At 58.0% G+C, this 14,555-nt stretch overlaps 1 protein-coding gene across 1 annotated transcript in view; it reads left to right on the top strand.

Annotated features, from left to right (window-relative positions):
* Positions 1 to 5,010: 5,010 nt before the first annotated feature.
* The window catches only part of GRIN2D (glutamate ionotropic receptor NMDA type subunit 2D), a gene marked incomplete at both ends in the record, with an annotated part of 33,690 nt that continues 24,145 nt past the window's right edge, over positions 5,011 to 14,555 (top strand). Inside the window, 3 exons of the mRNA XM_080827812.1 lie at positions 5,011 to 5,475; positions 9,774 to 10,393; positions 14,154 to 14,268. Of these exons, the coding sequence (XP_080683938.1) occupies positions 5,011 to 5,475; positions 9,774 to 10,393; positions 14,154 to 14,268 (1,200 nt within the window). The remainder of the gene's footprint in view (positions 5,476 to 9,773; positions 10,394 to 14,153; positions 14,269 to 14,555) is intronic.

Genomic DNA, 14,555 nt, shown 5'->3' on the forward strand with positions numbered 1-14,555 from the left:
GGAGGGGGCTGGGAGCCCAGACTCCTGGCTTCATGATGGAGACCTAGTTTGCAAGCCTGGCTTTGGGGGCAATAGAAGCCAAAAGATGGGTCCTAGCACGGCGGAGAAGGAAGTCTGGGAATGGCCTCCCGCTTCTCAAGCCTCAAACTGGGGAGGGGGCAGAGGGCAGTAGCCCCTAGACCCTGGAGTCCAGGACCAAAGCCACTGTGTCAATGCTGGGTTCTGAGTCCCTGCCTCCCTCTCCTCCACTACCCCCCCCCACCCCGGCCCCACTCAACACACGCTTCCTCCCTTTTTATTTGCAACCCCTCATTCTCTTGTCCCAGGAGGAAGGCGGAGGCTGGGAGTTGGGGTTGGGGGCAGCCCCCTCCCCCAGCCCCGGCAGGAGGAGGGGTCCCCAGGGAGGCCAAGAGGGGGGCTGTGGGTCTCCCGGCAGGGGCGGACGGGGACTGAATGTTAATCGCATCCCGAGTGAGTGTGTGTGTGCGAGAACAGAGCGAGTGTGCGAGTCCCTCCCGCTCCAGCTCCTCCGAGCAGCGGCTGCTGCCGCCACCCTCCGCCCGCAGCCGCCCTCGGCCACCAGTGCCCAGCTGGGGGGTGTCGACCTGGGTGGGTCCGCCTGGCCCCCAGGGGTCTCTCGTGCGTCTGCCATCTGCCCGGTGAGGATCTGTGTGTCAGGGTGTCTGGGGCTGGGCTGGTGAAGGGGGGGTGTGTCTGTAAGGGCTGCGGCGGCTGAGGGAGGGAGGGAGGGAGGGAGGGAGAGAGGGAGGGAGGGGTCTGTCTGTCTGTACCGACTCTGAGCCTCCTGCCTAGGTGTTGTGGGGCCCCCAGTTTCCTCCCCCCCCAGCCCCCCAAACCCGGGTGGATGGTGTGTACCTGGACTCTGTGCCTCCTGCCTGCGTCCGGCCGGGCGTCTGGCGTCCCCAGCTGCCTGTGTCCTCCTGTCTGTCCGAACAGCCCCGGACGGCTGTGGCAGCCCGGCCCCCATTGGACCCCCTGTGTGTGTGTGTGTGTGTGTGTGTGTGTCTCCCTCCTCAAGCTCCGGGGGTGTTGAGGGGGAATCCCAGGGAAGTGAGGCCGTGCGTGTATGCGTGTGTGTATGTGTGTGTTTCTGCCTGGGTTTGAGTGTGGGGGTGCTGAGGGGGGTCTGGAGGTGGCCAAGCGAGGGAGGGACAAGCGGGTCCCCAGACAGGCACCCTCCCGCCCCTCACACAAACGCACACACACCAGCCGCCGGCTTCAGAGGTGACCCAGACAGACAGACAGACACAGACGCTGGAAGGGGGGGGGCTGAGGGCACAAAGGGTGGGGGTGCGAATGAGCCAGGGAGAGGCGGGACCGGACACATGGACAGGGGGGAGGAGCCGGGGCTGAAGCGGTAGAGGGGGGCACCCCAGGTGGGCGGAGGGGGGATCCCCACGGGGTCGGGGCGGTGAGAGGACACCCCGACAGCCTCCGCAATGTCCGGGGCCCAACTTCCAGCGCAACATGTGTAGCCGCGTCCTCGCCTAGTTGGGGTGGCCGCAACCTTGGGGGACAGACAGGGCAGGACGGGACCGAAGACCAGGAGGGAGAGCCGGAGGAGCCGGGGACAGGCAGGAGGTCCCCACCGCCACTGCTGCTGCCGCCGCCACCGCTGCCGCCGCCGCCGCCCCGGGGCCTGGCCCCCCAGCGGTTCCCTGAGCCCTCCGCCGAATCTTTGGGTCGCTGGACTCTGGGTTCCGGTCCTGCCCCCCCGCAATACCCCCCACAGAACAGGGTCATGAAAAGGTAAGGCCGGGGTAGGGGATGCAGGGGTGGGGTGGGAATGTGGACCCCCAGATCTAGGACAGGGAAAGTTGGCCGGTGGCCTCAGGGAGGGGGGGTGGCATGGAGCAGGGGTCTCTGGCCCTCCCCAGCTCCCTTGTCTCCTGGAGGCTCTCCTCCGCCCCCTTTCTTTCTCCCTCTCTGAGCCCCTTTTTCCTGGGTCTCTACTCCTCAGACCTCCTAACCCCCCATTTCTCGGACACTTTGCACCGTCTCCCTGGCACTGCATACCTGACACCCCATATCTGTCTCTGTCCCCTATCTCTCCATCCCATCTTCCCTCTGCATCCCCCTGCCCGCATTGGTCTCCCCCCTCGCTGCCTGGCCCTCTCCCTCTCTCCTCTCGCTCTCCCCTCCCTTCTCAGAGCTATGAGTCTGCTATTAATACCCCCGCCAAGGACCTTGAGGGCATCCAGGCCCTGAGCACCCCTCACCCCAAGCTACCACCCCTTCCTCAAGGTTCTGGAATACCCTTCCAGCCTGTTCTGAACACCAGGATTAGGGTGGGGAGAGAACGGTGCTGGAAGGGGGGGGGGGACGGAATGCCGTCTGCAGCACGCTGCGAGGGGGGGGCGGGCTGTTGATCAAAGTGGCCTCTTGCCTCTTCTGTGATGGATTGGGGGGGAGTGATGGAGACAGGGACACCCCAGGAATCTCTGGCACCCTCCTCCTTCTTAGCCGGGGGACAGCCTGTGCTGTGTACAGGACCTGAGTGGGATGACAGGAGGCTGGAGCTGGCGGGGAATGGGGGGGGGCCTCCCAGGATGTTGGGACTGACGGGGTTTGAGGCAAAAAGGGGGTTCTCAAGGGAGGAGAGGGCTATGGACCTGGACTCCTGGTTTCTGGGCATAGAGGAGTCTGGGCACCCAGTTTAGGGGCTAGAGGGGGCCAAGAATTCTGGGTTCTGGGAAAAGACAGAACTGAGCACCTGGACTCCCGGGTCCTGGGGGAGAAGGGTGCTCAGACTCATCTTGAGTCTTTATGGGAGAAGTTAAGAGAGAGCTTCCGTGTCTGAGGGAAGAGGGGGCTGTGGGCCCAGTCTCCTGAGTCTCCGACAGGCAGGGGATGAGGGGGTTCAGCTCTTGGGCCCCGTGGGAAGGGACCTGGGGACTGAGACAAGGTGGAGATTGAGGGCCTGGGCAATGTGATCCCTGAGGGCATAGGTTCTGGGAACTGGGCCTCCAGAGTCCCCCAGTGGCTAGAGCTGCCACTACTCAGACCCTAGAGGGGTGGGAGACTGCCCTCCCCACGAGAGGACTCGGCACCCAGCTTCCTAAGAAGGGTGGGGCTGGAGTTGCCCTCCTGGGCCTCAGCAGGGAACAGGACCCTGGGGTCCCCAAGGACAGAGGCCAAGCAGGGGTGGGTCTGAGAGAGGCAGAGGAGGGTCTGAGGGATGAGAAGCCACGGGGAAGGGAGGAGAGAGTGAGTGTTAACCCCGCGGGGGCCAGGCCACAGCTGTGGGTTATTTTGGGGTGGGGGGGGTCTATTCTGAGCACTGATTGAGCCAGCTGCTTGGGGAAGGGCAGAGGAGAGGAGGGGCCAGGGGAGCCAGGATTTGGGAGGGACGGGCACACTAGGAGTCCCCACCCCCATCCCTGGGGAGACCTGGCCCAGGATCCCTAGGAAGGCAGGTGTGGGGGGGTGGGGCGGGCAGTGAGCCCTCTAAGCAGGGGAAGGGGTATGGGCCTTTCCCCCAACCCTATCTGTGGGGTAGAGGAGGCCTGCGCTACCATGGCAACCGGACAGGAGCCTGATTGACAGCCAAGAGAGAACTCTTCCCCCTCTGGACACTCAGGAAGCCCCTAGTGCAGGCTCTAATCTCTCTCTGAGAACCGGGAGTCCAGGCCCCCAGTGCCCTCCTCCTCTAGACCCAGGAGCCAGGAGTCTGGGCTCCCAGCCCGGCCACCCCAGGCAGCTAGTATTCAACAGGGGACACAGGAAGAGATGCTGTATTTCCTCTAATTTACTAAATTGCTCTGGGCTGGGAGCCAGGGACCCCTGCCCCCCCCAGCTCTCCACAGCTGTGCCCCCCAACCCTACAACCCAGTCTGGGCCATGACTCTCTTTCTAGCTCTCATTGAGACTTAGGGGGGATAGGGACAGCGTAGGGGGACAAAAACAGGTTGGGGGTTGTGGTCGAGGTGGGGGGTAAGGTCCTGGGGGTGTTTTCTCTCCTTGGGATGCCCCGCTCATTTCTTTTTCTCTCTTCTTTCTCTCCCCCCACACACCTGACCCCTTTTCCCTTTCTCATTTTTTTCCCCTCACTTTTCTTCCTTTTATTTTTGATCCCTCCTGCCACCCGCCTTCCCGGCCTTCCTTTCATGTCTGTGCCGGGCACCTCCCTGGTGGGGGTCTTGATCTTTGCCTTGGTTCGCTATTTCTGTCTTCCTATGTTTTCTGTCTGCTCTGCCTGCCTCCTCCCTCAATCTGTTCTGCCGGTTTCTCCACCTCTTGTGTGTCCGTGTCTCTTGGTGGCCGTGGGGTCCATCTCCGTCTTTCTGGGCTTCTTTCCATCTTCCTGTCTCTGTCCAACTTTCTCGCCTCTCTTATCTCTCCCGCCTTCCTTGTCTATCTCTGCATCTCTCCCTGCCTCCCTATCATTCCCTCCGTATTTCTGTCACTCTGTCTTATCTCTCTCTGCCTCCTTCCTCTCCCTGTCTCTGTCACTCTGACCCTCTCTCTCCTGGTCTCTGTTTCTCCTTCCATTTCTCTCCTATTCCTGTCCATGTCTCTCTCTGACCATCTCTCTCTGGCTGTGTTCATCTCTCTTCGCATCTCCCTCGGTCTCTCTCTACACCTATTCTGATCCCATCTCTGTGGGTCTGTTACCCATCTGTCCTGTCTCATTGTCCTCCCCATTCCTGCCTTGTCTATCTCCTTTCCCTATCTCTGTATCTTCTCTGTCCCCATTACCCACCTCCACTTTCCCTGTCTCGTATCTCTGGCTCTCCCTTTGCCTGTGTGTGTGTGTGTTTCTCTCTGTCGCTCCCTGTCTCTATTATCCCCACCTTTCCCTCTCCTCCCTATCTCTGCGTCTCTCCCTCGCTCTGTCTCTTCTTCTCCGTGTCTCTATCTTGTCTCCTCTCTCTGTCTCCCCGTCTCTGTGTCTTCCTCTCATCTGTGTCCCTCTCCGCTCCCGGGGTCTCCCCGGCTCGGCGCGCCCGCTCTCCCGTGTCAGAGGCCGCCCGGAGGGGCCCGCAGGCGATGCGCGGCGCCGGTGGCCCCCGCGGCCCTCGGGGCCCCGCTAAGATGCTGCTGCTGCTGGCGCTGGCGTGCGCCAGCCCGTTCCCGGAGGAGGCGCCGGGACCGGGCGGGGCCGGCGGGCCCGGCGGGGGCCCCGGCGGGGCGCGGCCGCTCAACGTGGCGCTCGTGTTCTCGGGGCCGGCGTACGCGACCGAGGCGGCGCGCCTGGGCCCGGCAGTGGCGGCGGCCGTGCGCAGCCCTGGCCTGGACGTGCGACCGGTGGCGCTGGTGCTCAACGGCTCGGACCCGCGCAGCCTCGTGCTGCAGCTCTGCGACCTGCTGTCGGGGCTGCGCGTGCACGGCGTCGTGTTCGAGGACGACTCGCGCGCGCCCGCCGTCGCGCCCATCCTCGACTTCCTGTCGGCGCAGACCTCGCTGCCCATCGTGGCCGTGCACGGCGGCGCCGCGCTCGTGCTCACGCCCAAGGTGCGCGCGACCTGCGGGGGGGCGGGGCCAGCCGCGGGTGGGGGGGCGGGACCGAGACGGAGGGGCCGCATCTGCGACGGAGTGGGGTCCGAGGGTAGAGTCCGGTCTAGGGGAGGGGCGGGGCTGACTGGGGGCGTGGCCTATAGGGTGAGTGGCGCCCGCAGGGGGACTGACCCAGGAGCAAGGAGCAGGGTGAGAGACAGGCATGTCCTGGTCAGAGTATACGGAGGACTGAGGGTCTGCGGGAGGACGGAGTCAGGGGAGGGAATGGAATCTGGGGAAGAGGCGGGGTTAGGGCAGCGAGGGGCGGGGACTGGGAACAAAAAGGGTGCGCCAGAGGGGGCCAGCTCTGAGGGAGGAGTGGGATCTGGGGATCAGCAAGGGAGGAGTCAGTTGGAAAGGAATGGGGTTCAGGAAGGGGTGGCGTCTAGTGAGGAGGCAGGAGCCAGGAAGGCCGGGAGAGGGCCAGGAAAGGGTACGCGGAGGTCAGGGTACTGAAGGACAGGTCAGCTGTCAGGGTACTGAAGGACTTGGTCAACTGATTCGGCCAGCTGAGCAAGCAAGGGCTCTCGAAGTCTAGGTAGGAGGACGGAGCCATCCGGTGAAAGGAGGAGCGGGAGGAGAGGGGTCGCAGATGAGCTGGGGAAGGGCAGAACCATGCAGCCAGGAAGGCGGGGCGACGGCAGTCGGGCAAGGGGAGAGCTAGCTGGTGAGGTGGCACAGAGGGAGGCCAGGAAGATGGCAGGGCCTTCGCTCAGGACGAAAGGGGTGGAGATCTAGAGTGGGAAACAGTCCCGGGAGTGGGGTTTGGGCGGAGGCACAACCCCAGTGGTAAGGTGTGGAAAGCGAGAATCCGGAAGCTGGGCCACCAGAAAGGCAGGCCCAGCCAATCAGAAGGCCAACCCAGGAGCCTGCAGGAGAGAGGGGCAGAGGCCGGAGCGGGTTGTGGCCTGGAAAGAGGCCTGCCACCCGAGGGCACGGGGGGACCAGCTGGAGCAGACTTCTGGTAGGAAAGGAAAGACCTGGACCAAGCCCGGTTGCACGCATTGAGAAGGAGAAGGTTTAGGCTAGGACGAGCGGTAGGAGAAGGGGCGGGGCCAGTTTGGGGGTGGAGCCAGTGTAACCGAAGCGGTACTAGGGATGAATGGGGCCATCTGAGTGGGTGGAGCCTAAGTCCCCACCAGTTCCCCACTTGGAGAGCCAGTAGCTTCGTGACTAGGTCCCACTTACATCCTGGGACTTGCAGTTCTCTCCTGTCCAGGGCATTCTGGGAAGGCCCTCTGGCCAACTTTCTTCTTTTAGACAGTTGCCCAGAGATTTGCAGGCAGATCACCTTCGACGTGAACTGCTACTCCCTGCTGCCGCCTTTATGGCCTACCGAGAGATGTGGTTCCCTTGCCTCCACTGATGCTGAGAAGCGTGGAGCGCTCTGTTCTGTCACCTGGGTACTGTGGCCCGCTCGGGTTCGCGCGTTGTCTTTTGGGAAATATAGTCCCTTCAGTGGCTCTGGAAAAGCGCGTTGCCTTTTGGGAAATGTAGTCCCTTCAGTATCTCGGGGAGGGGGAGAAAGAGGGGTCCTCATAGGGCCGTCGTGCTTCCATTGAATGCTGGGAACTTGGCATATCTCCGCTTGCCAAGGATGAGGTCCTCTCAGGATTCTCATTGCAGGCTGGGCGGCCTCATCCGCTCAGGACAACTGTCTCCTGTACATAAAACCACAGGCTCATGCCTAGGAAGAAAGTTCACTACTTCTCACTGAGGGCTGACTCTGTGCCGGGGCTGTTTTAGTTCCGCGGAAATACAGTTGTGGAAAGGTGGGGGCAGGGGTGGAGAAAAGACAGGATCCCTGCTCTCTATGGAGCTTGCATTCTAATGCGGAGACAGAAAGCAAATAACAGATTGTGAAATCCGTCCTGGCGGAAGTGTAGGATGGCAGTCAGGGGAGGCCTCCCTGAGGAGGTGGCAAATGATCTCGACCTGAGGAATGAGAAGTGGCAGGTCCGGCATGAAGGAGCTGAGGGAGAGTGTCCCGGCGAGAGGCAATAGCTAAGGGCCAAGCCCTTGAAGCTGGAAGGAACTTGATGTGTTTGAGGAAGAACAGAGAGGTGGGGGTGGCGGGAGATGAGGTCAGAGAGGCAGCAAGGGCCAGTCCATGCAGGGCCTGTGGGCCAAAGTGAGGACTTTGGCTTTGACTCTAAGGTAGGAGTATTGGAAGGTTTTCAACGAAGAAGCGATGGGATCCAACTAATATTTTGGAAAAGATGACTCTGGCTGCTGGTGGAGAATGGACTGGAAGATGCAACAATGTTAGCAGAGAGGGGTCAGGAAGCTGTTACAGTTCTCTAAGCAAGATAGTGGTCAACGAGGGTTGTGATGGGGCAGTAGTGAAGAATGGGGTTGTGTTTTTGTGCTTTTTTTTTTAAAGATTTTATTTATTTATTTGACAGACAGATCACAAGCAGGCAGAGAGGGAGGCAGAGAGAGGAGGAAGCAGGCTCCCTGTTGAGCAGAGAGCCTGATGCGGGGCTCGATCCCAGGACCCTGGGATCATGACCTGAGCCGAAGGCAGAGGCTTTAACCCACTGAGCCACCCAGGCGCCCTGTGCTTTTGTTTTTTTAAGATTTTATTTATTTGTCAGAGAAAGAGAGAGCACACAAGCCGGGGGAGCAGCAGGCAGAGGGAGAAGCAGGCTTCCAGATAAGCAAGGAGCCTGGTGTGGGGCCCCATCCCAGGATCCTGGGATCATGACCCAAGCCAAAGGCAATCGCTCAATCAACTGAGCCACCTAGGCATCCTGTGAATGGGGTTGTTTTGAACAGAGAGCTGAGAAGACTGAAAGATGGCCCGGATTAGGTGTGAGGGAAAGGATGATTTAGCTTTGGGAGCTGAGCAGCTGGGTGAATAAGGAAGAGAAGACCCAGAACAGGTTTGAGCCTGGGGAGTGGGGGTTGGTGAGATCAAGAATTCTGTTTCGACATGCTGATTTTGAGATGCTGCTTGGAAATCCAAGAGGAGATGTTGAGTAGAAAGGGGGATAGGTCTGTTTGGAGTTCCCAAGAGTGACAGGACAGGAACCATCAACATATTCAGGACAGCATAATAAGAACTTTCTGCAACGAGGAAGATGGTCTGTATCTGCTCTGTCCAGTGTGATGGCCACTGGCCACGTGTGGCTCTTAAGCGCTTGACATGTGGTCATTGCAGCCAGGGAACTAAATGTTATTTAATTTTAATTAATTTAAATGGGTGGCTACTGGCTACCATAGTGGATAGCACAGAAGACTGTATTTTTTTTTTAAGATTTTATCTATTTATTTGACAGATCACAAGTAGGCAAAGAGGCAGGTAGAGAGAGAGGGGAACAGGCTCCCTGTTGAGCAGAGAGCCCGAAGCGGGGGCTCAATCCCAGGACACTGAGATCATGACCTGAGCCGAAGGCAGAGGCTTTAACCCACTGAGCCACCCAGGCGCCCCAGAAGACCGTATTTAAACACATGGGTCTAGATGAGATCACCAAAGAGAGAGGACAGAGAAGAAAAGAGAACACTAGAGCAGTTCTGTGTTTAAAATTCTGACTGAGGAAGAGTTCAACAAAGAAAACAGAAGAAGTGAGGGAGGAAGGAGGAAAACCGGAGAACTGCAAGTCCACTCAGCAAAGCCGCAACCTGCTGGGAGAGACTGTACCTTCCGTACCCTCTTTGCACGCTGGGAAATGTAGTCCCTGTCAGTAGATGCTGGGGACTGTAGTTCCCTCCCTGGATGCTCTGGGTGTTCTAGGGTAATGTTCGCTGCTGTGACAGATAAACCCCCACGTCTCGATGGTTCAACCCAATGGAAGGTTGTTTCTCACTCATCTAAAATCCAAACAGGCGTTGCTGATTAGAGGAACACCAAAGGGTGACTGAGGGGCTCAGGCTCCTCCCTCTCATGGCTTTGTAATCCCCATAGGACTTCAGAGTTCTCTCCTGGAGCCTCTGCATGTGTTCTCAGAGAGGAGAGTAAGGTGCACAGGGGAGAGCTTTTCCGGATGAGTCTAGAACTCAGTCCCATGGCTAAACCTAAACCAGGCCTGGCTCTGTGCACCAGCAAGGAAAAGGGGAGGGGTTTGGTGAAGAGCTAGGTAGTTGCCTTATTGAGACCTGTGACATACCCGTGGCCACTGGGAGCTAGGATGCCCTCATCAGTTGCTGGGAGATGAGGTCCATTTGAGCACTGGGAACTGAAGGCCCGCTCCTGGTTGCTGGGAGCTGGGGTCTCCCCGTGGGGTAGCTTGACATCCTCCTCCTCCTCCCCGCAGGAGAAGGGCTCCACCTTCCTGCAGCTGGGCTCCTCCACAGAGCAGCAGCTCCAGGTCATCTTTGAGGTGCTGGAGGAGTACGACTGGACATCCTTTGTGGCAGTGACCACGCGTGCCCCCGGCCACCGGGCCTTCCTGTCCTACATCGAGGTGCTGACTGATGGCAGCATGGTGGGCTGGGAGCACCGCGGGGCACTGACACTGGACCCGGGGGCAGGCGAGGCGGTGCTGGGCGCCCAGCTCCGCAGCGTCAGCGCGCAGATCCGCCTGCTCTTCTGTGCCCGGGAGGAAGCCGAACCCGTGTTCCGGGCGGCGGAGGAGGCTGGCCTCACGGGGCCTGGCTACGTCTGGTTCATGGTGGGGCCCCAGCTGGCCGGAGGCGGAGGCTCAGGCGCCCCTGGAGAGCCCCCTCTTTTGCCAGGAGGCGCCCCACTGCCTGCCGGGCTGTTCGCCGTGCGCTCGGCTGGCTGGCGGGATGACCTGGCCCGGCGTGTGGCCGCTGGTGTGGCCGTCGTGGCCAGAGGTGCCCAGGCTCTGCTACGTGACTATGGCTTCCTGCCCGAGCTCGGCCATGACTGCCGTGCCCAGAACCGCACCCACCGAGGGGAGAGTCTGCATCGGTGAGTGGGGTTGGTGTGGGAGGGCTGTGGGAAGGTTCCAGAGCCTGACTACTCACTGGCTGAGCAGCCTCGAATGGGTCACGTCCCTTCTCAGAGCCTCAGTTTACTTTTCTGTAAAACAGATACAGTTCGCTCTCCTGCATGGGGTTAAATCAGGTAATTTGGAAAAAGCACCCAAGACACAGTGAGTGTATTGCGATATTTCCTGATTTTAAGATGAGATTTTTTTTCCCAGTTTCATGTCTTTGAAATCAAGATATACTTTACAATTGATGGCTTATAGCACTTTTTTCTTCTCTTGCACCCTATAGTTGATGGCATCTCGGGTATGATGATATTCCCTAGAGTATAAGCTGAATTTCAGCTTATACAAAATTTCAGCTTATACAAAAATTTCAGCTTATACAAAATGACCCAACAATCCAGTGGCCCCAAAGAGATAGAAGTTGTTCTTCCTCACTTAACCGAAAATGAGGGGCACCTGGCTGCCTCAGTCGGTGGAGCGTGCAACTCTCCAATTTGGGGTTGTGAGTTCGTGTCCCATGGGGATACGGGGTGTAGAGAGCACTTAAAAAAAGAAAAAGATTTTATTTATTAGAGAGGGAGAGAGACTACAAGCAGGGGGAGTGACAGAGGGAGAGGGAGAAGCAGACTCCCTGGACCCTGGGATCATGACCAGAGCCGAAGGCAGACGCTTAACCAACTGAGCCACCCAGGGCACCCCTAAATCGCTTAAAAATAAAATCTTCAAAAAAAAAAAATTCCAGAAATGAGCGTTCTAGGTTATCAGATGGTTCTGTTGCTCCACGTGTTGGGGCAGGGACCCGGGACCCTCCCACCTTGTTGCCACCTTCGTGGCACAGTCGAAGCGGGGTCAGCTGCACGTGTAAATTCTAGCTCGTGAGAAAGGGGAAAGGAGAAAAAGTAGGGAGCAAGCAATTCCCTTCCCGGCAAGCGAGACAGTGGGGATGTCCTGGGGCAGCCCGGGCTGCCTTATTGGTTGTTTACAGGTGCATCACGTGCAAATTATTTAGACGTCGATTCTGATTGGCTAGCGGAGGCGGGGGAGGGGCAATTGTTAGAGTCCTAAGGTCTTAACCTGCCTGGGGCCTGGACTAGAGGACCGGGAGGTGTGGACTCTAGCTGGCCAGGTGTGTGCCCGGCTTACACACTGTTGTTTTAGAAGAGAACAGGGTTTGGTGCATCTTGGAAGGAGGTGGTGACGGGCGGAGAAGAAAAGCGAAGGGACGAGAATTGAGAATCGGTGACTTGGGGGACAGGATCTGGGGACAAGAGGGTGAGAAAAGCATTCCTCGTTCATAAATACTTACTGAGCGCCCGCTAGGAACTAGGGCTCATGCTGGGCTCTGGGAACACGGAGATGAATAAGACCATGGACTTCTCTTCAAAGAACACAGGGTCCTGTAGGGGTGGCAGACAGGAACGGGATAATGACAACACAGTGTGATGCTTGCTATCACGGAGGTGGCCCGGGCATTGTGGGAGAAGCAGCGGGAATACTGTCTGCACCAGGACATTTCTGGTTGCCGGAGGCAGAGTCTCATTCAAGTTTCCTAAGGGAAAAGGGGGTTTATTGGGAAGATAAACATGCACAGAAACCCAGATGCCAGGAATTGAGGCCAAGCCTGGGGATCGGCTACCCTTTCATCTCTTTCTGATCGTCTCCCTCATACTCTCTCCACCCCCACCCCTCTCTGACCTGCCACTCCCAGAGGCTGTCCAGTTCTTCTCTTACCGCTCACCGTTTACCCAGAATTTCTGCTCTCTCTGCTGATACTCATAATTTCATCCTATCCTGTCCACCACCCATTCCCCCCACCACCCCAAATCTCACAGCCAACGTCTTCCCAAAAGACAGATTTCATTGGCCCCAATCAGCCTTCCAAACTAGGCTACTCTGTCACGGGTCAGCGTATGGGGTCAGGTAGGTCCCCAAGAGGAGGAGACATCTAAGTGGACACCTGACGGATGAATGGCTCATTCATTCATTTATTGAATGAGTCCTTATCAGAGTCTGCTATGTGCCAAGCACTGCTTTGGGCACAAGGGTACATGGTGTTGAACAAAGTCCCTGTTCTGAGCCGACAATCTCATAGGGGAGACAAACAGTGAACAAACATGATAAAGAAGAAATACCAGCAGGTGATGAAACAGGTAGAATGTGGTAAGAAATGCCCAGGGTGCAGGGCGCCTGGGTGGCTCAGTGGGTTAAAGCCTCTGCCTTTGGCTCAGGTCATGATCCCAGGGTCCTGGGATCAAGCCCCGCATCGGGGCTCAATCCTCCTCAATCTCTCTCTGCCTACTTGTGATCTCTGTCTGTCAAATAAATAAATAAAATCTTAAAAAAAAAAAAAAAGAAAGAAAGAAATGCCCAGGGTGCTAGGTTAGGTGAGGCTGTCTGGAAAGGTCTTTCTAAGTGGATGAAATTTGGAGGTAAGAAAAAAGAAGTGGGCAAAGAAAAAGAGCCAACTGTTGGAAGATCTGAATGAAGAGAAGGGAGGGGGGACAGCAGGTGCAGGGGTGCTCACTCGGGCTGGAACTGCCCATTTGAGAGCCTGAAACAAAGCCATTGTGGCTGGAACTTAGCGAGTAAGTCAGGGATAGGGTGTGGAGAAACAAGTGAGGCCCATGTAGACCCAAGCTCATGTAGGGCATTTTGGCCACAGTAAGGGGTTTGGATTTGATTCTAAGAGTGGTTAAAATTTCAGGCAGGGGGAACAGCATCGCACAAAGGCCCAGAGGGGAGAAAAATTCAGGCATGTTGGTGGGACCGCAACAGGTCAGGGTGGATAAAGGGAAGAGAATTGGGGTTGAGAGTGATGAGGCTGGGGGTGGGGGCAGACAGGGCCAGGCCACAAGGGCCTTGAATGCCAGGTCGAGAGGCTGGACTTTGTTCAGGAGCACTGAGGAGCCATCGGTGGGTTATGAGCAGGAAAGGAGCGGGGTCTGTTTCACATACAGAAAGACCCCTCAGGGGTGGAGTGTGGAATACACTGGAGGAGGGAGAATGGAGGTTGGGGGCTGGGCAGGAGGCTGGGGCAAGGGTCCAGGGGGTCTGTGGTAATGGAGAGGCGGGATGACATGGAGAGATCCTGGGGGCAGGAAGGTGGCACTTGGGGACTGAGCGGGGAGGCGAGCAAGGAGGTGAGGATGGCAGTTGAAGGTCCCGTGCAGTGACTGGGGCGTGGGGACAGGCATTCACGGTACAGGTGCCATGCATTGTGAAGATCGTCTCCAAGTCCAGAGGCCTTCTGGGGCTTCTCCCAGAGGAAGGGACACTTGAGCTGAATCTTGAAGGCATAAGAATCAATCAGGGTGAGAAGGGACAGAAAAGCATTTTTCAGGCAGAGAGCATAGCCCCTACAATGCTCAAGAGATAGGAAACCACTCGATACGTTTTGGGGACAACTTTGCATTCAGAAAGGGCTTGGGGTGGAAGGAGTTTGAGGGGAGGAAGAGATCAGAGATGGGCCGGCACAGCCAGACGGGGCCAGAACACACAGGGTCTCTTAAGAGGACCTCAAACTCAGGCTGAGGGTTTGCGACCCTGTTCAGGGGGTGCTGGGTATCAGGCAGAGACTGCTGAAGAAAGAAGGAGAATGTTTGGGTGTTCAGGGTCTTGGGGGAGAAATTCCAGCTAGGGGCCAGGGCTGGTCCAGAGAAAGGGGATTTTTCTCTGCCTTCAGCCACTTAGGTCCAGTCCAGGTACCCACATGTCGCCTCCCTTCCTCCTGGGCAGGTATTTCATGAATATTACCTGGGATAACCGGGATTATTCCTTCAATGAGGATGGCTTCTTGGTGAACCCCTCTCTGGTGGTCATCTCCCTCACCAGAGATAGGACTTGGGAGGTGGTGAGTCCCCGCCCCAACCCCAGGCACGGGAGAGGGCTTGGAGTCCCAGGCACTGATGGGGAGGGTGTGGGGACACAGACCCCTTGGTCCAGACAGAGATGAGGACTCTGGCCTCTGAGGGGGAAGGAGGCCGGACTTCTAGGTCCCGGCAGAAGTAAGTGGGAGCCCAGACCTGTAGGTTCAAAGGGGAAGAGGGAAATGGGGCCTAGACTCCCAAATCTAAGGGAGAAGGAGCTGGGGCCCAGGGTTCTGAGGAAGGAGGGCCCCGATGGCCAATGGCCAGGACA

This window comes from Martes martes (genome assembly GCF_963455335.1).
Source record: "Martes martes genome assembly, chromosome: 17".
NCBI lineage: Eukaryota > Metazoa > Chordata > Mammalia > Carnivora > Mustelidae > Martes > Martes martes.